The sequence below is a fragment of the Homalodisca vitripennis genome, chromosome 3, assembly GCF_021130785.1.
Source record: "Homalodisca vitripennis isolate AUS2020 chromosome 3, UT_GWSS_2.1, whole genome shotgun sequence".
Classification (NCBI taxonomy): domain Eukaryota; kingdom Metazoa; phylum Arthropoda; class Insecta; order Hemiptera; family Cicadellidae; genus Homalodisca; species Homalodisca vitripennis.
The window spans coordinates 8,716,691-8,742,625 of record NC_060209.1 but is presented as its reverse complement, the minus strand read 5'-3'; the positions used below and the strand labels follow the sequence as shown (position 1 = coordinate 8,742,625).

The 25,935-nt window shown below is 33.3% G+C and overlaps 1 protein-coding gene across 1 annotated transcript in view; it reads left to right on the top strand.

Annotated features, from left to right (window-relative positions):
* The first annotated feature begins 226 nt into the window (after nt 1–226).
* LOC124356524 (probable methyltransferase TARBP1) overlaps nt 227–25,935 on the top strand; it is a 29,507-nt gene continuing 3,798 nt past the window's right edge. Inside the window, 12 exon segments of the mRNA XM_046807578.1 lie at nt 227–1,882; nt 3,232–3,395; nt 4,559–4,630; nt 7,175–7,324; nt 8,341–8,443; nt 10,311–10,463; nt 11,987–12,118; nt 12,120–12,143; nt 13,953–14,126; nt 16,377–16,545; nt 17,508–17,806; nt 17,913–18,049. Coding sequence (XP_046663534.1) covers nt 227–1,882; nt 3,232–3,395; nt 4,559–4,630; nt 7,175–7,324; nt 8,341–8,443; nt 10,311–10,463; nt 11,987–12,118; nt 12,120–12,143; nt 13,953–14,126; nt 16,377–16,545; nt 17,508–17,806; nt 17,913–18,049 — 3,233 coding nt within the window.

Sequence of the window (25,935 nt, the reverse complement as noted above, 5' to 3'; positions counted from 1 at the left end):
GCTAGATCTAATTTGCAGCTTGAACTGGATATATTTTCCTGGAATTGTTTCCTTTCTGATCACTTGAATAGATTTTGGGAAAAAATGTTCATCCTTCTTGAAATACTTGAAGAGAAACAAGCTCACTTGGTTATTCCAGTAGTACAAGAAACACTGAAATTAAGTGAAGATTTTATAAATGTTCATGCTTCATGGTTTTTGGTGATTTATACTAGACTGCTAGCTCATGATTCTGGTGATTTATACTAGACTGCTAGCTCATGATTCTCTACAAGTGGCAAAACTTGGAATGTTACATTTCTTGAAGCTAAATGTTTCTTTATATGTCAACTGTTCATATGTGTATTTGGTAAACATCTTGTTTCAAAGGCTCAATGATATGTTAATTTACTCCTGTCAATCTAATAACACTGAATGGTCTGATGTAGACATTGCTCTAAGAAAGTGGTTTACTAACATAATTTTAAACTCCCAAATTCATGCAGAATTCTTTTCTGTTGTTGTTGAAGCAATGGCAAATGTCAGTTGGTGTACTATACCTCTATTTCATGTACTTTACAATATGTCTATTACTCCAGAGGCTGAAATATTTGATGAATCAAAGATGACAATGTTTTGTGAATTTTTGAAAGAAACTGTAAGAACCCAAAATGTATTTATTAGGGGTGCAGTTCAGTGTGCCATTCTGAATTTACTAACAATGCATACAAATAAGGATATAAATCTGTTGAGCATAGCGAGGGTTTTATGTTCTTTGAAGAAAGATGAATGTCTCTGTCGAGGCTTACTTACTTGGGACATAGCCAAACAGTGGATACAATCTTGTAAACTTCAAGAAGAGACAGACATTGTCAGACTTTTGCTAACTACCAGTAATAATTTATCATTGATATCAAAAGCTCGAACTCTGGTTTTGTTTGTTGATGCAAGATTGATTGATGTAAATTCTAAGTTTGAAGAAGTCATGGATGAATATTTTAATGTTCTTAAGGACAGTTATAAACGCCCCTATGCTTCTGTTGAAGAGAGTGATAGATGCCTTGAGTTGATTTTATGCATATTGGAAGAGTCAACAGGTTTTTTGTCTGGACTGGACTTAAAAAATGACAAGTTAATTGGAAGTATTTTACCTTACATGAGTGAGATAATCCCATACACAGAGAAAAGGCTTCTAGATGGCATCAGTTGTGTACACTTAAAAAGTGTTGAACTTTACGCAAAAGTCCTTTCTACCATGTCAGAAAATGATTTGGTGTTGATAACTGACATTGAAATATTGAACGAGAGAGCTATCGGTTCCTATAACTGTACAAATTGTAATATTGGTCAACGCTACTTAAGCCTAAAAATTAATCTAATGTATATTACACTTATTTCAAAGTCTAAAGAAAGTTGCAAGTTGAATGAAAATATCAGATCGCATTACTTATCGCTTATTAAAGATGTTCATCTTCTTCTAAAGCAGCCGAAGGATATCTTAGATAACAACACGACTAAAAACCATGAAGATTGGAGTAAACTTGTGTCTGGGTGCATGCATACCCTGTGGTGTATTATTCAACAGTGTATTAGTGCAAGTATTATTTCTCTGCAAGAGATATTTAGTATAAGTTCTCCAGAAGAAATAATTGACTTGGCTATCGAGTCAGTTGAGGTTGGGCAGCGTAGCTCACTGGTGCCTATTCTCACTGTACTTCAAAGTGTGCTTCCTCATGCATTAAGCAATGTAGAGTTGGTTGAAAGATTGATTACATTTACATGGAAATCATGTTTTGAACTTAGGAAAGTTGCTGCGTTTTGGCCATCTATTAATTCCTGGATTAAAATGTGTTTCAATAGGCAGATAATAATGGAGCAAGACATACAAAAGATCATAACAAATGTAAGTATCACTTGTATAGTAATCCTAGTTTTTATCTTGTTAAAATGAATATTTTTGTTGGATAGGTTGGCTACTAGAACAAAATACTTCAATGATTTATTTACTTAATGCATAATTCCTAAAAAATACTTTATGTATTTTTAGTCTCATCTAGATAAGTCTCATAATGTACTGAAGGAATGGTTTCTGTACAAGATCTCATAGTACACAAAAATAGGAATAGAAGTGCTTTGGGAGTTATTTTTTTAACAATTTTATTTTATTTAGCTACACAAACGTGTAATACAAATTCAATGGATTCTCTTAGTACATCTCAATATAAGAAATTATTTGGATATACAAAATCATAAACTCTCCTGTGATGCACAAAGCTGAACTAGTCAAATATAAATTATTTAGGCAATGTTAGATAGAATATAATATTAAGTGGTATTTATTAACTATGAGTTTAACATAATGTTATTTAATCAGGCTAATTAATTAAGTGTAATCACTTTAATCCCGTTAATTAGTAGGTGAATTATTAGGTACGATGATATGGTACACCAGATCCTGTGTTGTATAACATGTAGATTTAACATAACGTGTTTCAGGATAGAAGTCCCATCATCAGATGTTTCATACATGAAGTCAACGGACATTAACAACATGTTAAGTAACACAATAAAACACACACGGATTCAGTACAGTAAATAAAACAGACACTAAAGATCATTTACGGTAGGCCCTACACATACATTATAGGCCTACCGCACACACGAACCGCCTGTTCGGTAGCCCAGACGCTGCGTGTCTATGTTTTATTTATTGAATCTGTTTGTGTTTTATTAAATGTTACTTTGTTTTGTTTGTTTTTTTTTACTTCCATTGACTTTTACACTTTAAAACACCTTAAAGATGACTTTCATCCTGAAACAGTGTACCGTAGTGTTAAATCTACCTAAAACAAATTTCGGAACTGTTGACAAGGTAGGGTACCATATTTTTGTCTATAATTACAGTTTCATCCATTACAAACATGGAGTTATATAATTTTTAAGCTTGTAGCTCAATTCTCAATGATATCCTGTCAAAGGTTAGACTTCGCTAACGCTCAGCCAAATCCCATGGAACAACATTGGACAGGCATCATCATTAAAAGTGATGTCTATAGAAATGTAACTTCTTGCAACATTTCAAGTGTACAGCTCAATTTGTTCTCGAGATACCCTGCGGACATATGAGAAGAGAAATTTTGCTGGTCCTATGAGTAATTGGTTCCACCATCACTACTAAATCAAACAAGGACTGAGTTTCCATTGTTAAAGGGTCATACAACATTTTTATATCCTAATACATTGTGTGTTCAGTTTTCAGAGGAAATTATGAGTCAAGGAGAAACTATAAGTGGTCTCGCCAACTTACTTATCTCCCACTTGAAGCAAGAGCTAAACAGTGTTAGATGTGTGGAAATTATGTTACCAACACTGACTTCTGTTCTCTTTTTTGGACCCGTTCTTCGTCGAGACCAGAGGTTTGTTATTGTCTTGAGTGATATTTACTTTTATCATTAACCAATCATCTCATTGGCTTTATGAGTAAAAAAAGTAGGATTTTTTGTTAGAATAAGAAACTGAGAAAACCTATTTTCCAAGAAGTGAACAATCTTGAAGCAATAAAATAGGTTACTTGTGTATTGATATCCGATGTTTTTACATTATATACATATTAAAATATATTACTAGACCTTTATGTTTCAATATATCTAATTCCATTAAATAAAATAATCTAAGGTTTTTGTTCAAAATACACAGTAATCTTCTTACTAGTTAATTTACACAAATGTATTTGTGTTAAAGTAAAAAGGAGATTACTAGTATATTTTGTGCCAAAACATTGCAAAAGAATAGCATTAAAAATATTTTATTGTTCATTTTATTTGAAGTTTAATATAATGAAGACGATATTTTGTCTTGACAACTGTGTGATGAAATGTACACAATACAGCCACTTTTGGCGTTTTTTGCGCAATCACAAAGTATGAAATTTCACCTTTGATACCTATGCATTACACTGATTACACTTACTTTGTGTATATTTTCTGTTAAAAATAACAAAAACTTACTTAACTATAAATGTCTCACAGACATCCCACATACTGTATCTTAACTTGTTATACCCGTATCTTATACTATGCTACACAGGACAAATATATTGGTGTTGAGATAAAGGAAGAAAATTTCCTAATCTAAGTACCAAAGGAAAAGCTTGAAACCGCACTGATATTTCCTCCGGTTGAAATAATGCATTTAAATTTCTCAGATTTTTATTCTTAGCAGGGAATTAAACTTATAATGCTCATTAATGTTTGGAAGACACATCAAGGATGTTGCTATATTTTCTGTCTGAATTGAAATCCGTAAATGGAAGTTAGCAGTGTAACTGATGATTGTAGATTTGTCTAGTTATCTGTACTTTGGAACTCATGCATAACAATGTGGCTGAGCAGACTTGGATGGGAGTCTACTTTACAGTAAAATAATCGGCAATATTTAACCAATATTAGTTGAAGAACCAATATTAGTTGAGTTGATATTTGTTGAATATTAGTCAGTTAGAAGGTATTAGCTGTCAAAATATAATATGGAATAAAATAATTTACTCCACCATAATATTGATTACCACCATTTTTTTCAGGATTGAAAATGATACCTGCACACTGATTCGAAGTCTGGGTTCTGACTACGCAGTAAACGTTTTAATTCCACAGTTAGTATGCTTTTCTGCTATTTTAGTAATATGATTTTATGATTCAGCTTGTAATCTTTAGTGAAGTTATCATATGTAGAGTTCATGTGTTCCACAAAGAGGTATATGCAAGTTTAATTTTATATTGCTCGGTAATTTCTCCAATGACCATTTTGGGAATTTGGATGCTTTTTATGAATAAATGTTCTGTGATAATTGCAACGTTCTGATATTTGTAGAGGTGTAATGGTAGCTCACAATAACAATTTTCATGGTCCTACGCAAAACTTCTGTATTGTAGTATTATAATCAATTGTTAAATGCTTTCTTAACCCTTAAAGCGCTGAATTAGCATCAAATGCTAAGACATAAAAAAATATTTTTTTTTAAATTTCCCAATGCTAATTTTTTTTCATATTCTTCGGTATTACCTTTATAAGAAAAAAATAATAAACATGTAATATTACATATTTTTGAGAATTTTATACGCACTAAAACATTTGAAATTTTGAATAAACTGCATTGCAGGATAATGTACATAGGAACACTATTTGACAGATTACATTACATTTATACAGGTTATTTATAATGAGTAAATTGTAACTGAAGTTTCTGTATAATTAGTACATAAAAATAAATAAGTTCAGTATAAGATTTTGAAATGTAATAATATGAAATTCAACACAAACTTATTTATACAATAGCCTACAAGGGAAATGAAACAAATATTGTACTTATAAACCTTATTTATTTAGAATAAATAAACTGGACTTGTATAGTGAAACTGGTACAAAATACAAAACAAATAATTGAAAAAAAATATTACACATAATATACCAAAAACGCGCTCAAACTATGTTGTTCGTAGTAAATTGATAAAAGTTGGAAAATCAGTTCACGTAAAAACAAACTAAAACACTATTAAAATAACAACGGACTGATTCAAAACACTTTGTTTAACAATATAACCAACATACGACCAACACACACATAGTTAAACAGCTGAATGAAACGAACGCGTCTATAGGCGTATGCCGCGTCAAAGGCCATACAAAATATGGCGGCGATTGCTTTCAACCCGAGTAGATACCGTTACAACGTCCACCAACGGTGACAAAACGTTTTGTCTAGTCCCGACAGTTGAAAGGAACATCGACCTGCTCTCTTACGGAAGTTTTAACAACTAATTCTTCGCCATTTCAAAAGTAAAGCTTTTGCGTTTGTAGACGTTATCCGCGTTTAAAGCATCGGCAGTTCCGAGTCTATAGGCGTTAGCCGTGTTGGAAGGGTTAAACCTAACAACTCTTTCATTCCAACTAATAACAGCTGCACCACTGAAGCAGAACATTATAAAAATAATTTATGATGAGTGGTTTTCAAAACAACAAAAGCTGTATTCTTAGTTCTAAAACTTATACAGGTGTTGTCATTGACTAAAATCTAAGTTTTCTGGTCCACACTACGTAGCAACATTGCTATTAACACAATTAAATTCTTTAAATATATCACAGCCTCACTGTCGATAGCTGTATACAATCAACAGATGTTAAACTAAAATGCCTGAAGAATTTAATTTTGCAAACAATGTTTTGATAAAAACATTTTTATTTAAGCTATTTTTACTTTAAACCACCATTCTGTTCATGTAAGACAGTTTTAGTTATCGTAGAGCATTTTTTATCTCTTTAAAGGAGTGTGTACTTTACAGAACGAGCAAACAACTGAAAATCGAACATGTATACCTATTTATACGATATATTGTAATTATATATCTAGATTTTAAATACTATGGTATTTTATTTTTGTTAGTTTATAACTATTTAGTGCTATAGTTATAAATAAAAGTATACTGATACTGTTAACAAATAAGATGAATTAATGAAACCATTTCCATTACTGGCCTTTCATGAACCATATTTGGGTATACTCTTGAATTCTTTTCTTGAGCGAATTTGAGAAAAATAGTCTTAAAAAAGTGTCAGAAAAAGGGCTAAAATAAAGCATTGCACAATCCATTCATTTGTTTGTTTGGTCTTTTCATCCAGTCTCTCTCCTACTCATGTGTGTGCAGCATGTGTTGTGCAGTGCACTGTATTGTGAAGTAGTATAGTTTGTGCTCCTTTTTACCACTTTGGACTTTCAAGTTTGTATTTGGCTTTCTTACTTACAATTGGTGAATCTATTGCCACACATTGATTAGTTTTATATATTTTTTAAATGCTTAATCCTGTGTAATGTCACCTGAAAAAGAGAATAGATTTCAGTCCTGAAAACTACTGTTCTAATTTTGCAACATATTACAATGGCAAATGTCTAAGATCCTATTATTCTTCTGTCTTTACTTTTGATCTAAGCTGGTTCTTAGAAATATAAAGCTGTGCAGGAAACAGGATTTTTCCGGACATTTGCCTGATTTCTTGCTTCACTGAACGATGGCAAATGTCCGGAAAAATCCTGATTCCTGCACAATCCTTCCATCATAAAAAATAACCTTCAAACAAAGAAATATAAAGCTATTATATTTTGTAAGGTCTTAATCTTGTTCTTATGAAGTCGTTTTTTTAGGGATGAGTCAAGAAGTAGCCAGCAAGTACGGGCCAATGCACTAGCAACCTTACTGGCTGTAGCATCACAGGAGGGTGGTTTGGAGTTACTTGTGAAAACAGTACACATTCTAATTGCGAAGGATGACCAATTAACAGCTCGTCGTACAAGGTACAACTTTTTCACTGCAAAATTTCAGTCTTAAAAATAAATTTCAATAACTATTTATATTTAATTTCATTATTCTCTAGCTCACTTTAGTTTTATTTGTATACCATTGTTTAGTAAAATTGATTGTTGGTTAAATTATTTAGATTTATCAAGGAGTTAAAGAAAGTCTCAGATTTGTGAATACCTTTTTAGGCATAGTTGGCGTAGTAGGGCGCAGTTAAATTCCTTGTATGGTTGTAACATCAATTGTAACTCAGCAGGGATCACTATTGGCTGGTTTATACCTTCCAGTTGAACCTACCACTGGGCACAGCAAAAACCTATCTGTCAGTTAAATCTGGGCAATCTTATGAATGTCTAGGAGCAGCACATCACTAACCACAAATGTTGAGATTCTGGGGTGCAAGGGTAATTCGATAGATCTAGTCTACTGCGGTAGATGACTGTTGGAGTTGGTGGTGGGGTTTGTTTCTTAAATATCAGAAGTTCTTGCTAGCCTCAACAAGGTTGTGCCACCCCCTGCTTACTTTGACTGGAGAGGCTGGTTCAGAGCTTGCCTCCCTTTCTTCAGGGGAGACATTACTTTGAGATTAGTACCCTAATTCTTCCTCATGGATCTCTATAGGAGGCGGCCCCTACCCCCTAACCTTACAGAATATCCTCTCATTCCAGAAGTAGCGTTCTTCCGGACTAAGTTTCAAGGTTCTTATAGGACTAAGTGCAATTTATAAGCTTCTTGACCTAAGAGAAAAAACATCAATTGTAGCTTGTGAACACATACATGTAAACACACTCTTGACAATATTGTATTTGTAGAGATTAATCCACAACTGATTGTGTGAATAAATTTAGTGCCTAAGTACACATTTATGGAAAGTCGAGTGAATGAATTACTTGTAAAAACTGGCATTGTGTATTTTTAATTGCATTATAAGATTTTTATAATATATATTCTATTTTAGTGGTTTGTTGACCAAGGCTGGATGAGAATTAGTGCACTTTTGATCTGTTGTCAGGTATCATGGAGATTCTCTGCGCCATCGAGTCAAACACCGGATACTGCAGGCTCTGTTAGTACTGGAAACTGTGTTGGCGAACAGTTCTTCACCGCTCTCTAAGGTCAGTGGATAGTCCAGTAACAACAACAACAAATATCAGACCATTTTTGTGGTATTAGTACGGTGGAATACATTGTGTCAAATATTGGATAACATTTATTTTTTAACTTATAAATATTGTATTTAGCCATTTGGACACACAGAACTTTTTGAGTAGTCAAGGTTCTGGAAATTCAGGCTCTTATGGTTTCAGTTGCATTTTCATACAAAATTTTAATTTGTAATATTGTTGGAACTACAATTCTTGTGAATGACCAGTTTATGGCATTTTGTGGAACATTCAATGTTTTAATGATGGTAAAAGTTTTATTTAGATCATTAAACACTTTTTAGAATGAATTAGATTTAGGCTAATTGAAGAGACATGGTTATAAAACCATCAAAAATAAAAAAGCCAAAAAGGGAAAAATAATATGGGAATAAGCTTTACTATTTTACTTCTATATATACTTTACATACTGTATGCAAAATCCTTGTAGTACTTAATTCTGTAATTAGATAAATAAGAATTTAAATTTTTCAGTAAATTATTTTTTTGTTTTAAGGAGCATAAAAAAATTAAACTTATATTAATCCTTTTAGTGCCAAACCCGTGAATACATACATGCGTACCCGTAAACTACCGAAAAATGCCAATGTCCGTATATAAGGACTGTCCCGAGTTAGCGAAACTAGACTTCACCGGAAGTCTCCTCAACCACAACAGGAGGTCTCGGAAGCGCACCCCTCCCAAACTCGGAGCAAAGCATAAAAACAACAACCACATGCCACTAGTGGGGAGAGAGACAAAATTTCCAGTACATGATATAATTAATTAGATGGCAAACATTTTCATACAAAATACAATTAACTGCAGCACCACGTAACTTACAAACTAAATAACAAAATAAATCGAATTCCAATATTGACAATAACATAATAAATAGAAATTTGACATATAAATAACATGATAAATAGAAATTTGACATGTAAATAACATAATTTCAGCTACGGCATGTAGTAAATATAAATTTTGAACTGGTAATTATGAACTGATTCACAGTAAAAATCCAACCATGATAATTATTTTATTTTTTATAAATTTGTTGGTATATAAACAATCAGAATGAACCCAATTACAAGTAAACCATATGTATAGCAATTGTGTAAGACTAATTAGATTTTTAGTTTAAAATTGAGTGTAGAACAACACTAAAAAGTGACAATGTAGCTATTAGTATTTGAATTCACATTCAAGAATTGAAACGTAAGTTTTGGAATTGTATTATTAATATATATGCATACAGTTGTCCCCATGTAGGTACCAAATTTCAGGAGGTTATTCCAGAGTTGAACATATGGTCTGTCACACTCAGTTTTTCCATCTGTCTGTATGTGATTTAACAAAAAAACTTAGTATCTCAGGAGTTACTTAAGACACAATCATGAAACTTAGTATGAATATTGGTTTTGATATTTCTTAAAAGTTTCATGTTTGTATAACATTTATTTTTAAAATGGCAGTCATTTAAAATTTTTTATCATTTGTGTCTCATACAGGATCTTACTAAAATTTGACCACCATTTAAATTTTTAAAGCTAATATCTCAAAAACCTTAAATTTTTAAATGTAGGGGCACGTTTATTCTGAAATATTTACCACATATTACTCTGTTTAATTCAAGACTCCAATTAACAAGCCATATATCACAATAGCTTCTGTTATTATTAGCTCTAAATATTTTGTCTGATATTAAGATGTATTTGAAACAAATACGCTACAGTTAAAAGTAAACTGCCCCATTAGAAAGTATATTACTCTTTATTGAATGGATACTATTCATTCTTGGTTCAAATCGTGAGTAAGTTAGAGTATTGCTTGTGTGCAGAGTTGTGTTGTGATGCTGGTTAAGTGGACCAGTGCCAGACTGCAAGGAGAGAGCCAACAGCCCAGTGTACGATATCAGCTGGAGTGGCTACTGGTCCGCTCACTCCTCCACTCTCCTCAGTTACTCAGTGGCTTCTGGACCATCTTCGGCCAGGTAGTTAACTAATTGAACTCACTAGTTATATTTTTATTGTATTTTTATCATGTAGTAGCGAATTTTTACCTTGATATGTACCTCGAATGGTGCACATTAGCAGTCAATTTCAATTTTGTGTACCACAAAACGTACTGTGCTTTCTGTTCACAACTGGTGCCAGGCATATCAGTCACAACAGTGGACTGCCACCTCGCAGTTGTTTTGTGCATGCCATGATCAACGTTTTCTCTCATGCTACTAGGAAACAAAACTTAGTTGTTTCAATTTCAGTTTGACTTTTAAATTCTATAGTTATCTTTAACTCTAGAAGTGGCAGGCGACGGATATACGGTGCGGTCGGCCGTCGTCTAACTGGCAGCGCCGGAATTCTGGGCCGATAACATTGCGTTGCATTACGTTATTTTTTAAGGAGTAAATATATCTCATTGTGATAAAAATCACATATTTGGAAAGATTAAGAATCATACTTTACAATAATAACGTATTTTATTAGGTTTTATACTATTTATAGATATCCTCTATTTATTTTTTAGTTAATTTATAACCAAAATGATTCATAAAAATGATTTTAGGATATTGAATACATTATATGTCAACATGTATATATCTGCTTTATGTCTTACCCCTGTGTAAAAAATAAGTGCGTTGGTAAATTTCCGTAAAAACCAAAAAGTGTAAATATGGATTTTAAAAGTCATATAAATTATATATTTCTGATATCACCAATAAATTCGAGATAAAATGTATATATTAGAAATGTTTTTTTATACGCTTGAAGTCAAGTACAATACGGAATCCAAGGATAAAATTTAATTTTTTTACTCTTTTAAATCTTTTTGCCACATCAAAAATTTATGACAAAAAAATGTGTTTTTCTGTAGAATATGTTTTTCTGTGTTCTTTTATAAAAAAAATTATGTATAATATGTTAAGTTTGGAGCGTTAGTTGAGGTAGTAACATATATTAGAAAAATACACAAACAGTTGGCTTAAAACACCGTGCCACTACAGAGAATTTACAATGCTACCTCTAGGGTTAATAACTGTTAAGTAATGCCCTTCAAAATCCCAGCATTTTTTGTCAAAGACCTTGTATTTATCAGGTATTAAAAAAGTCATTGTGTCTATTAAAGAATTTACTTGTGGCTGGATTTATACATGATCTTTATAATACATAAGAATGGCAAATTTCTTTGCAAAAACACTTATCATACACACTTATTATTTTGATCATATTCTCAAGTTCCCCTTGAATAAAATCAATTTTCATTTCATTATCATAATGAACTTGAAACTTAGAGCTGTAGTCTGCTAGTAGGAATTAAAATATAGACTGTGGTAATTTTATGTGAAATTGTAACTAAAACCGAGGAAATCAATATAATAGATCCTGTTTGAACATTTTAATTTTTTATTGCACCAAACTGATTTTATTCTAATAATAAGATTTATACTGAACCAATTATAGCTCTTTATTTGTATGATGTGTAGAAGAAACCTAATATTGTACTTGTTCCTAGGCCAGTGAAGTAAGAACAGGCAGCATCTGTTCATTTATCTCTGTAGCCTATCACCTTGCTGTAACTCTGCAGGATGAGTCGTTCATTGACAGTTGTGTCACCGAGATCCTGCCGTGGTGTATGGCTCAGCACTTTCAACGTACGACTGTACGCCCAGGTTAGCTCCTCTGACAGTTTTAATATCACTTTACGTTTTATCTCTATTTATTTTTACTTGACAAATAATTTCATAAAAATAAATGTGGAAAAAATTAGAAGCTCCATAAAAATGAGCTCTTTATGTCTGGCCCTTAGTTATCATTGTGTTTAAAATCAAATTACTGCTGAAAAAGCAGATTACATTTTCAACTCTTTAATGATCTTCTTTTTAGTAAAAGCTTAAATTATAGAATTTTTACATATTTATTTGCAATAATTGTATGTTTATCCATAGAGAACAATATTAATTATTTTTGATTTTAAACCAAGCCTGGGAAAGCATATTTTAATCTTTCCAGCGTTATTGACGCGGATCCGCGGAGAGCCACTACAAGCTCAAAACGTTATTGCCGTAGGGCCGCGTTTTTGCATTCTTTATTTTCTTACTGCTATGTTAGTTAAATATTTTGCAGCTAGATGGTTCTAGTAGTCATGCGACATACAGACGGGTTGCCCTACCTCGAATTCTATTATAATGGGAGTGGCAGTGGCTTCTAATTGGCCAAACACTGTCTAGCGGACGTGGCCCCGCGCCATTCACAAAGTTATTGACGGGAGCTCCCGTCAAGGCATCTAGCCAGTTAGTTAGTAAGAAGCGTCCGGTACACGCACATGTATTTCGGTTATCGCTAATTTTCTGTTGTGCCCTATTCTAACGAATGGCCCCCTCTTCGCTCCCGGGTAAATCCCAAATTCTCATAGTGTCACCCATCACTAATCTATTACACACATAGTAAAAGACGGAAGTACAACAAAGCGACGTACTCGACAGACACTGCGGCACGAAAGTACAACAATGCGACGCACCAGCTGAAAGGGCAGCGATACTCTGCAGTCACGTTATCTACTAGACTGCTCGACTTTGACCTCTGTCTGAGGATGGGGAGGGGTTTGCGATAAGACAATTCCTGTTTTATATCGACGAAATATTGTTCTACGCTAATCTAGTAATCAGTAGAAGCAAAATGTCAAATAACGATTCATTTCAAATAACGGTGTGGTTGGTATAATCCCAAAGTACCTCTTGCTCTTAGTCCTATTCAGCTGCCAGAGCAAGAGTTGGCACCTGAGCCAACCACATCTGCAACGCCCACACTCACTCCGACCACCCCCCCGCCATCTACACTCGCACACCCGGGAACTAAATAATTTTATTAGTTTGTAATATAGTATATGTTTATCTGTAAAACTGTGTTTCATTCCCCTACTTACTGAATAAATGATAAAAAAAATTAGTGACAACTATACTGCTATTCTACGATATTCTCAAAAGCTAAAAATTAGCCTAGCAAATCCAAAAAGGGCTAAACAAATTTTATTTACCGTTAAATAATTCTATTTTGACTTACAGAAACAAAAATAAATTTTACTTTACACATTGGAAATTTAAAAAAATTGTAACTTAATCAAAGATCAGGTCCAATTTTTCTTGACGCTTAAAGGGTTAATACTCAACCCAAAGTATAAATTTGTGTGTCACATACTAATTTACAGGATTTAGAATAGTTTTAATGATTGTAGCCTATGTTATGAACCACTACTGTGTTTACTAAAAATGTAAACTGTTTGGCCTCATGGTGTACTTCCAGGGTGCACAAAAGGCCCTTGAGGCTGAAGTGCATAACAGTAGGCTGCCCCTTAGAAGAAGGAGAACTTTATCAACCTGTTACAAGTGAAAATATCAGTCTGGAATATATATGTATTCAATTACACTGCAGATTATTTTAAAATTAGGTTGCCTGTAACATTTCTGTATGTTTTGTTACAGGTAGTTCTGCAAAAGTTGTGGCCTCTGAGCAGCAAAGTGGCCGACAAGTATAGCGCAATCCACAGGAGCCTGACGAAGAGTCTCAATCAAGGAAATGCAGTGCGCAATGCAGAAAAACTAAAAACTGATTTTTACTTTACTGCATTTCACGCAATCAATCATTTTTCCTTAGAGGTATATATGCTAATATGTAAAGAGTGTATTTGTATTCTATGTTAATGGGTTTTATCTTTCTCTCCATACTAGAAGAATAAACTTAAAAATTTGGTTTCTTTTGATGTATTGACTTAAGTAATTATAATTGTATCACTGGAAATATATGTTTATCGTGTATTATATGCAAGTATAATACATTTTACGTAGCTGGCGAAAGATTACTTGGAGACATAAGATCAGGACTTCCTTTATCTTGGGTGGTCTCCTTTGCTTCACTGCTGAGGTTTTACCTCACAAATTAAAGGTTTTATGCAGGATTTAAACTAAAATGAAAATTCTCGTAGCAAAAATATTAAAAACTCTTTTGACTTTTTAGCAAATATTTTTGTTTTGTAGCACTTATTAATAGTATTGGTATTCTTTGAAGATTACAATAATACTTATTGAAAAACAGTCTGCGGTTCTATAATATTTTAGCCTCCAGAATCAATATTTACATTAATAAATATTCTGTTGTTAAAGTATTTAAAACAGAAACGATTTTTGTCAAGACATTTTATTAAAAGTAGTAGTTAGAAAATAAAATTTTTAAATTTAATGTTGAAATATACACACAAAAAACCAAGACTTTTTCTCAGTTTAAAATACAAAATAAAATGAAATAGTTTGGTTATTTTTATAAAACAAGTTATTTTTAACATCAGTTTATCTTTAAAAAAACTAATTAGGTCCTACCTAACCTAATTAGGTCATTCAAACTGTAGCCTTCATCGTTTTGTAAACACCAATGTTTAATCCTCATTTAAATGGACCTTTCTATTATAATATATATTCTATTATAATTATAGACATCATTAACAAATAGCTTAAATTGGTTATGCTTAACCTTGCACGAATGTCTTGACATTTCAAAATAAAATCTGACTTTAACATAACCTCAAATCTCCAGTACCAGTTACAGACACTAAGACAAGACGTTTAGAAATGTCAACCAAGGAGCTGTAGTATCAGTATCTGAACCACTGTTGTATCTGAAGCTTGGGCGTTCATTGGATACTAATCTCACATCAAACAGAAAAGATAAACATCTTTGATTATTGACCACAAACTAACTAACTAGTTAAGCAAAAACCACGGGAGTTAAATTAAAATGTAGCTTGTTTATTTCAGCGTCTAGAAATAAATCAAATTGTTTAAAAACATTAAATTTAACACTACGTTTTGAGATCTGCAATCTGATCTTTTCTTCAGGTAAAGAACTAACCTAATACATAATTACAAACTAGCTTAAAATAAACAAATCTTACCAAAGCGTTGTGGCACGCCTAAGTCAGGAATCACAACCTACATGTTGTTTGTCAACTTCACTAACTCTATAAACATGCACTTAATACAAAACCATACAAAACACTCACATTAATCAATCATTAACACACACATCATTAAAACTAAACTACGGAATACAGGTCACAATACGTCTTCAAAATAACATAATAGGTGGTTAGTAGATAACCTTCAAACAAAGAATTAAATTTAAGTTTTATGTCGGTAAGAATGAAAAATTGTGCCTGTTTTGATGCTTTTCAACCAGACTACAATTTTGAAGATTCATAAGCAGGAAAACTTGTGATCCTATTAAGACCAAAATTTATACAAGATATGTCCAATAGTAGAAAGTTAGAGATTGATTTTAGAATTGTTGAATTATCTGGATAAAAGCTGTTGTTTGTTCTCATTTTAACTTTTACTCTCAGCCGGATACGGTTAAAATATCGGCATTGGTCACGTTATTGAGCTTGAAGTAATTTTTTTTTTTTTAACGCAATTTGTTATTGTGAACACAAATTAAAACTATTGTTTTAACTTCGTTAAAGAGATTTTGTTCATTTGCCATGGCTGGCGTCTGCTCAGAATGAGCGAACCGTCACACCATCGAGGGCGATGTTGCAACAAGCAATGATCGTGCGCAGTCCACTCGCATCCTTAAGTTCAAGCATTTTCACGATTTGTTTCGCAAAATGCGACAAATGCAGCTTAAACTCCGGTTTTATGAAGAATACATGTCCATAAGAAGTTCTTTCCAATTAAACATATTATTTATCTAGTTACTTACTTTTTGTGTTCTCTGTCCGCTCTTCTCTCAAGCACAGACTATAAATAAAATTTATTACACAGACAATGTGTAATAATATTTAAGATTTTCTACTAGGCCCACTAGTTATAAACATACATTTTTAACAGAACAGAAATAATTTGATGGTTGTTCAGACAATCTTCTGGAAGTTGCCTCGGCTGTCAAACATATCCAGAGATGAGTGGATCTCACTGTCCACTCTACAAGAGTGTTGTGGTAATCTCGACCTGCATTTTCCGCTATGTAATGGAGACAACTCGCTGAAGCAGTTCACTGCAGCCACGTGGGTGGTTAAGGCAACAGGTAAACGAACAATCATTGTCAGTTTCAGTATCAGTGTTTGTAAATTAATTGTCCGTTTGTTATTTAGTTAAGATAATGTCAAACAAACAATAAATAAAAGTAATAACATTTTGGTATGAAATTATATTTAAAAATTGTGAATTTGATTTTAATAGAAAAAAATACAAATATAATTCTTTATTATGTCTGTTGGAGAGTGATGGGAAATTGATATCAAAGAGTGGTCTCAGGGAATTAGCTACAAAATAGACCTTTGTCTCATAGTTGCAGAAAATGAGGGAATATTGTGATATCTGTAATCCTGTCAGTTAGTAAATTAATAACCAGTCGTCACTGTTACAGCTTCTTTAATGCCTTTGTCCAAGAAGATCTAATGTAATTTGGATATTATGTTATCCTTTCCCACACTGTAGACAGACGGATATATTAGAATGGTAGACTTTGACCAAAACGCCAAAATCCAGTTACTTTCAGTTTAATTACATTTTATAATGAAATTTGAAATAAACAGTTTTGTAAATAGTCTTTTTATTTATTTTATCTATAAATATGCTAACTTTAAGTAAAATGCCTTTTTTATACTTTTATAATTTAGTTATAATAAAAATTAGCTTTGAACTTAAGGAAACAAACATTTTTACTCAAGTTATAAAATTGATGCCTGCTAAATTCTTTGATTAAAAATGGAATTAATATTGACTTAAACTGACCTGATCTTATAGTAAATCTATTTTGTTGTTTAAACTCAAAGTTGTGTAAATATTTCTGAATGTACATAACCATCGAATACTTATACATTCTGTATAGCTGTTTAAATGTCAAAATATTTTTCTCAGTGAATATATAGCTTAATCTAAAACTTAACGGATTTATTAGTAGCGTGCGAAGGGTAAACATTATAAGATGCTTGTTCTTCTTCAATTTCTCTGACTTGTAATACAATCAATATCATTTTGTGGCAGAACCAGAAGCTGGCGTGGAACTGGAAGCAAGTGGGATGCAGAAAAAGTTTGTTCCCTGGAAAGGAATGAGAGCGGAACTGGGAATGCTGGGCGATGCTGATGCACAGTCCTCGTCGTCGCACACAGATCTTGTTGTTGTGGCATCACTGATTGATAAGGTGCCCAACCTGGGTGGCTTGGCACGATCGTGCGAGATATTCGCAGCTCACAGTCTCGTTGTGGCCAGCCTGGAGCACACGCAGGATAAACTCTTCTCCACTCTCAGCATGAGTGCAGAAAAACACATAAATATTGTCGAGGTAATGTGACAACCTCTTTAAACTTGAGTTCTCCAACAGTTTTATTTCGAAATGAAATACAAGTCTGTGATAACACTTATGTATCCACATTTGATTGTGTGTTCAGGTAAAGCCCCACGACTTGGCTCAATATCTGAAAGAAAAGAAAAAGTCTGGGTATACCCTGGTGGGTGCAGAACAAACTGCATCCAGCGTGTCCTTGGAATCTTTCAAGTTCCCCAGAAAGTGCCTTCTGTTACTTGGGTAAGTGTGTCATTGGTCCAATCATGATAAAATCACATTAAAAAAATAAATCACGACAAAAATTCTTGTAAAGTTTAAAATTATAGGAAATTGAGGTTTCAATATTTAGAGATGTGCCAAGTTTTACTTAAAAGTGTTCAATCGTCTCTCCGGAAATCTTTCTATATGTTTTACATATTACAACTTTAGTTCAGTTAAGTTGAAGTTATTAGGAATAAGAATAAGAATCATTTATTCCATTGATCTGTTTACAGAAATAGGACAAGTCATTTTAAAATTACATACATTGTTAGAGCTAAAAATTACATTAACACAAAAGTGTTGTAAAAAGTTCACAAGAATTTTAAGTAATGTAGCAATAAATAAAAGTAATTATAGTTAGTTATAAACTTCTATAATTCTATAAGCCTTCCCTGCGTCAGTTGTGTGACATCATGTTGTGTGAAAAAGTGTGCCAGTTTTTTTTAACTCTAAGTTGTGTCTTATTAAATTGTTAACAGTTTAAAAGTGCAACAAAAGTTTTGGATAAGTATTTGAATTACACACAAGTAATAAATTTAATTTTCTATTAGTTGGAAATGGAAATATAAGCATTAAAAATTACTTACTCTTTTAGTCATGCTTTTAGGAGACAAAACCACATGGTTGTGGGCATACTTTGAACACTCATTTGAAGGATGTTTGGACAGTCCACAGTTTGACTGTTTGTAGCATCACTCACTATTTTAATTAGACTTGGTGTTTTGAAAAGTAATTTGTGGCGAAAAAAATAATAACAATAATAACCAAATTATAACTGGCAGGAAGTGGCCTACTGACATGACTCTAGTAGTGACAGGCAGTTGGTGAGCAGAGTATAGCTTGCATTGTCAGTCAGCTGTACCTGTTTACCTAGTCCAACGGCAGGTAAAACTAGTAGGCAGACAATAACAGCTCAAGGTCAGCCACTATTGCCTGCTATCTTCAATCTTCAATTAATTGCTGTGCCCACCAATTATCTATGGTCTATGGTTCATTGATTAAACCTTATTAGACATTGAGAAATTACATACAAACCGTTATTACCATACTATTTAACATTAAAATATAAATGTTTCTATATTGGGAAATATAATATTGGATGTTATTTCCCTGATTTAAAAATTCAAAAATGGAAAACTTAAAACATCAGCCAGGTGATCTGGTAATAGCAAAGTTAAAGGGACATGCTCCGTGGCCTGCAGTGATTGAAAATGTGGAAAAAAAAGGAAACACATTTATTTTCAATGTAATTTTTTATGGTTCCAAAGAAAAAGGAACATGTAGACTAAGTGAACTATCAAGTTATACAGAACAAAAACATAAAATCCCTCAGGATAAAAAGCAGAAAAATGAAGTCTACACCTTAGCATTTAAAGAAATTGAAGACGATTTGAGAAGTAAGCAAAGAAAACACTGTAATAGGGGTTCTCTAAAAAATCATGTTATCTCTCCTGTGCTGAATAAAACTACAGACTTTCCATCTCCACAACCGAAAGCCGGTGAAACTCCTACAAATAATTTACTTACTCCTAAAAACAAGGCGAGTAAACATCAGAATGTCAAAATCCAAACCCAGCTTTCACATTCTGTTCATAACATGGAAACAAATACTTGTAATAGGTTCTCAATCTGCATGTCAATAATGGAATCAAAGTATATTACAGATGACTCTATTGAGTTATACTATAACATGCTTACGGCAAAAATAGTTAAACAGGAAATATTGTTGATGAATCCCGTGGTAACACAAGCTATCAAATGTTTAGAAGACACTAACACTATTGTGGAGCCTCTTCAAATTCAAAATAAGTCATTCATCTTCTTTCCTATTAGTGACTCACCTGCCATTGACCAAGTGGGGGGATCTCACTGGAGTCTTTTGCTGTATGTGAAGGGACATGATGAATTCTTATACTTTGACTCAATTGGTGATTATAACTTATCACATGCTAAACAGGTGGTAAAAAAGATATCTAAACACCTGGGCTTGGGGGAACTTACACCTATAAACAAAGTAGCAGTACCACAACAAAGCAATGGAGTGGACTGCGGTATCTATATGCTTATATTTGGCAATATACTCATCCAATGTATCATTAAAGGGACAATTTATGAAATAAAAAATAACCGAGGAGATTTCTGGCCAGACATCAAAGAAAGTGATATATTAACCAAGCGGGCTCAGTTAGCTCTACTGTTACATAACAATAACTTTACCACACTCAGACCCGACACAGTTGCTGAAATGATGTACCAGATGCCCACTCCTACCCCTACACAGGATCTTCTGGGATATTCAGCACTAGAGGGCTCCATTGATCATACTCCTGTAAGCTGTACGGCTGATTCCAACATAAACATAAATAAAAATTGTAGATATAACATGGATAAAAATGCTACCAACCTAAGAAAATGGAACGAGGTGAAAAAGAGGAAAGGAAATAAAAAAAAAAAAAACTAAACAACAAGGCTCAAGATCTCACTGTTATTCCTTTAAGTGGCAGGTTTGAAACCTTAAACATCACAGAATGCGACTCAAAAGAAAGAGATGTAGCACAATTTGGTAATGAAAAAAACTATTTAAAGCAGGAAAAAGAAAAAAAAAACATCAATCAATAAACCAATATCAACAGGCAAGAAGAGTAAAGATGGTCGAAAAACAATGGATGTTGAATTTTACGCAGACAGCCATGGAAGGAGTCTTCCTGAAACAATCGGTGCCTGTAGTGGGGGTAGGATTAGAGTGAGTGGTCTGGTTATGCCCGGGGCTACAGTGTGCCAAGTGTACAGACAAGCTGAAGGAGCTCTTCATCGACCCATGGTCATTATTGCAGGGACGAATAACATACTTAAAAAATCAACTGAAGAAATCTACTCTAACTTAGAGAGGAATTTGCAGAGCTTAACCAAAGAAAGAACTGTACATGTAACAACAATTCCTAACCGCTATGATACAAACCTGATTGATCCAACACATCACGATATAAACATAGCAAATAATTATATCAAGGAAATTGCTGTAAGAATGGACAATGTGCACATCATTGACTTGGATGAACTTGGAAGAGATCATTTCACTCGACATGGCCTACACCTAAATTATCGAGGAAAAAAGAAACTATCTTATATGATAATTGATTCCCTGGTAAAAACCTTCAAATATCACAAAGGAAAAAAACACCTAAACACTGAAATAGAACTTCCTTCTCAATCTTCAACCATAAAACCCTACTCTATCAACATAATTGAGGCAGACATGAAAAAAATAATAAGACAACACCAAAACGATCCTACAATAGCCTTTGCGCACGCTATCTCTAACGATTTAGACCATGAAAGAAACATGAGTGCTGGGGTTGCTGTAGTTTTTAGAGAAAGTTTCGGAAGACCTCAAACCTCTGACTTTGTGGATACAAAATTAACATGTCAGACACTTAAGAGCGGAGCAACAGTTTACAGTTTGGTCACTAAAGAAAATTACAATGGTAAACCGACCCAACAAAGTTATAATGAGGCTTTTGAACAATTGATCAAGGACTTCAAGAAAAAGCAGCTAAAAACCCTCTATTGTTCGCCCATGGGAGGTGTGCGTGACCTGATAAGACTGGAAAATTTATGTGAAAACATAACCCGCCTTCAGCAAACCACAGGTGCTACAATCTGTGTAACATCCTATGACCAACCATCTGCGAGAAGGAAGCTGTGGCATGGTCTCACTCATACCGAGTTTTTGGAGAAACTGCGACAAGTAATGAATGACTCCAGAAGTAAAGCAGCAGCCCAAACAACTACTACAGTGAACTCGCCCTCTGTCAGCCCGATCAGACTTAGACCCACTCAACTTGGAGACAACGCAGACACCACACAGAGTCCAGTGAGCCCGAGGGTGGTGCCAGGCTCTCAAGAGTACAGCCAAGTAGTGAGGTCTACGCTAGTGAGTGATGTACAAAAGCAGAGTAATGTGTCTAGTGTTAAGTCTGACCAAGTTTCACAAAAATGTACCATAAACAAGAGTAATATAAATAGTAGTATAACTGATAGTACAGGACTAGTGGAAAATGTTAATTTAAACTGACTTTAGGTGACAAAGATAATGTATCTGCAAACTGTAATTCTTTAAATAACCCAAAACTAGCTTCTTTCAATATTCACTCCAGTTTGATAATGCACTATAACATTCAAGGTTTTAACCCCCATAAGATTTCTGAATTATGTTTATTTTTATCTCAGCTAAATTCGAAAATTAAAGTAATATCTATAAACGAGCACTGGCTTAACAATTATTCCATTGTGTTATTAGAGAACATAAATAATTTTAGAATAGCTGATTTTTATGTTAGGAAAAATTCATTGAGAGGAGGTTCATGTTTATTGGTAGAAGCTAGTTGTAAATATAAAGTTTTGAATAATATCTCCTTAGGTTTGAATCAGGATTTAATATTTGAGTGTTCTGCTGTGGAACTCATTGATTTAAACTCTATTGTCATATCTGTATATACAATTCCTAATTATGAGGTAAAGAAATTATTTTTTGCAAAGTTTGAAAAGCTTCTCTTCTTTTTGCAACAGTGAATGAGTAATAAATCAATTTTTGTCACAGGCGATTTTAATGTAAATATTTTAGAAAATAGTATATTTTCAGGCAAGTTTAGAGAATTAATAGAGTGTTACGGGTTTTCTCTACAATTTGAGGAACCAACTAGAATAACCCAGTCTTCATCATCCTGCTTGGACAACATTATAACAAATAAAAAATACAATGCAAAGATTAAAATCAATATGGATTTAGGGTTGTCTGACCATAATGCTATCTTTTTAAATATACCTGGTCAAAAAAAATCCAAAATCCGAACAAAAATAATGTTATGATCAAAAAGAGAATATATTCAGATATTAATTTAAATAGTTTTGTTCACTGCTTGGAAAGAAGTGGTATCTCAGACTTTGACCCAGCTCTTGATGTTAATAAAAATTACAACAATTTTTTAAGTAACTTCATAATGACATTGAATAATATCTTCCCTCATAAAACTTTTAAGAGGACCACCAAGACTAAACCGGTAGTCTTGAATTGGGTTACTCTGGGTATTGAAATATCTAGTAAGAAGAAAAGGGAACTTCATTGGGAAGCAAAAATAAACAGAAATCCAGAGTTTTTAAATTATGTCAAGTCTTACAAAAAAACATTCAAAAAAGTAGTAAAGGCAGCAAAAATAATGGCAAATAGCGCCTACATAGTTCAATCTGAAAATAAATCTAACCTGGCAAATTGTAAATACAGAACTTGGCCACAATGGTATTAAAACAAAAACTTGTATTGTATTGAATGGGTCCAGGGATGGAGAAGACATTTCTAGTCCTCAGGTTGTAGCTGAGAGCTTCAATGATTATTTTTCAAATATAGTTTTAAATACCAATGTAAAGAGAGCCACCGTTAATGGAGTTCATATGTCAATGAAGCTCACTTGTTGTGAGGCTGGGGTTTCATTGTCTAGCTTCAACCCTTGCAATATTGGTGAAATTACTAAAATAATCTTATCAATGAAAAATAAAACCTCATTAGGATGGGATGAAATACCTATCAAGTTGATAAAAGCCACTGTTCATATAATATCAAGGCCCCTCACATTAATTATCAACCAATGTCTGAGAGAAGGAGTTTTCCCAGAAAAATTGAAATATTCACAAATATCACCAGTTCACCAGTTTAAGAAAGGCTCAAAAAAGGATTTAAGCAATTATCGCCCCATATCAGTTTTAAGTAATCTGTCAAAAATATTTGAAAAAGTAATTAACTTAAGACTTGTAAATTATTTTGAAAATAATCACTTACTTTACAGTAAACAGTTTGGTTTTCGCAAAAATGTTGGGACAAGGTCAGCTCTCACAGAATTTACAAATGAGGGGATGGTGGCACTTGACAGGTCGCAGGCTACAGCGGGTGTTTCCTGTGACCTGTCTAAGGCCTTCGACTGCGTGGACCATGGAGTATTGTTACTCAAATTAAACGATTACGGTATAAAAGAAAATTGCTTTAGTCTGTTGAAATCCTATCTCACAAATCGAAAACAAAGAACTGTTATATTGGATAACAATTCAAAATTTTTTTCTAATTGGAAGGATATATCTACAGGTGTCCCTCAAGGTTCTATTTTGGGTCCCCTTTTATTTTTAATTTATGTTAATGACCTACCAAAAGCCATAGATAGACTTAATCTTGTTTGCCGACGATACAACAGCATTAGTTAAAACAGATTAAATACTGAGCTCCCTGATTCAATTTCAGATGTATCTAATGCTATGGATTCTTGGTTTAGTGCTAATGGTTTAAAACTAAACATTGATAAAACCCAAATTATAAAATTCTCATTAAGGAAAACGGCTGAAACTTTAAATGTTCCAAATTTAGTACCTTCTCATAAATTTCTGGGAGTATTTTTTGACGAAAACCTTAGTTGGAAAGTACATGTAGAAAATGTTGTAAAAAAGATTAGGTCAATATCTTTTGTATTTTTGCATATGAGAGACTGTGTCCCCCTTGATACCATAAAAATTATTTATCATGCATACGTAGAGTCAATCCTGAGATACGGTATAGTTCTGTGGGGCCAATCCTCAAATATCAAGTATGTTTTAAATATCCAAAAAAGAATAATTCGCATAGTTACAAACTCCAACCCACGTAGTTCATGTAGAACTCATTTTGTGAATTTAAAAATTTTAACAGTAATAGGATTGTACATCTATGAAATTTTAAGGGGAGCGGGTCGTTCCTATCCCGCGCATGTTAAAATTTACCAAACTTTAGGTACATGTATTGTCAAAACTAAGTAAGTTACAACCTTCAAATTTTTTTGTAGGCAAAGAGTACTCCTTTATAAACATCTCTTGCAACTTTAGTAAAAAAATCTTTAAAATTTTTTTAGGAATTTTTAAATATTGTGTGTAAAAAAATTATTTTTTTTATATACCAAAAAATTTTTTTTCTCATTTGTTTTTTTTAGATAGAATGATAAAAGATGCAACACCATTTGGAATTGCACTGTTCTATATGCATACCAAATTTCAATTCTCTAGCATTTATAGTTTTTGAGATACATGTACCTTTATATGAAAAAAACCAAGTTTCCGGGAAATGTTCCGGTAAAGGCAAAAAATGACTGCTAAAACTAACCTTTTGCTGCTTAAAACATCCCAGCTCCGTACTCAGGGTCATCTGGGTCTTCATTTTCCTCTTCTAATGCAAGTTTTCTTTTCCTCCTAGCAACCTCTAGCCTCCTTGGTCATGTCTAAAGCAGATTTTTCTGCCTTTTTCAATCGTATTGTATCAAAATTTCGCAATGCGGCAACAGACTTCTCGCTCAGTTTGATTCCTTAGCTTGTTATACACATCCAATTTGCTGGTGAATCCATTATTAAAAGTTAAAACTGCATCATATATGCCAAGTTTTAGAGTGTTTAGCCTTACAAAAACATTTTTAGGCACCTTAGACCAGACGGCATTGTTGAAACTTTCGTTCTGGTTTTGAGTTTTTGGTCAAGGCATTTTTTTAGAAGATCCGGATTGGCTAAATCTCTATAAATTTGTTTGATCTGTACCATCACTTCATATGGCAAATTGTGTGACTTATGGTTGAAAGTCTGATGTAGGGCTTCGGCTTTATTATAACCGCACCACGGGACTCCGGCCCCTTTGGACATAGGCCATGTTGCGGAGTGTCATCATTCGATATTTTGTGGAAATAAGTTGCCCACACATTTTTAACCATTTGTTGAAGATCTGATCCACCTCTTTTTATAGCTAGGCCATAATATTCTTGCAGCTTGTCTATGTCATTATTTGTTAGCCTATTCTTGCCCCCTAT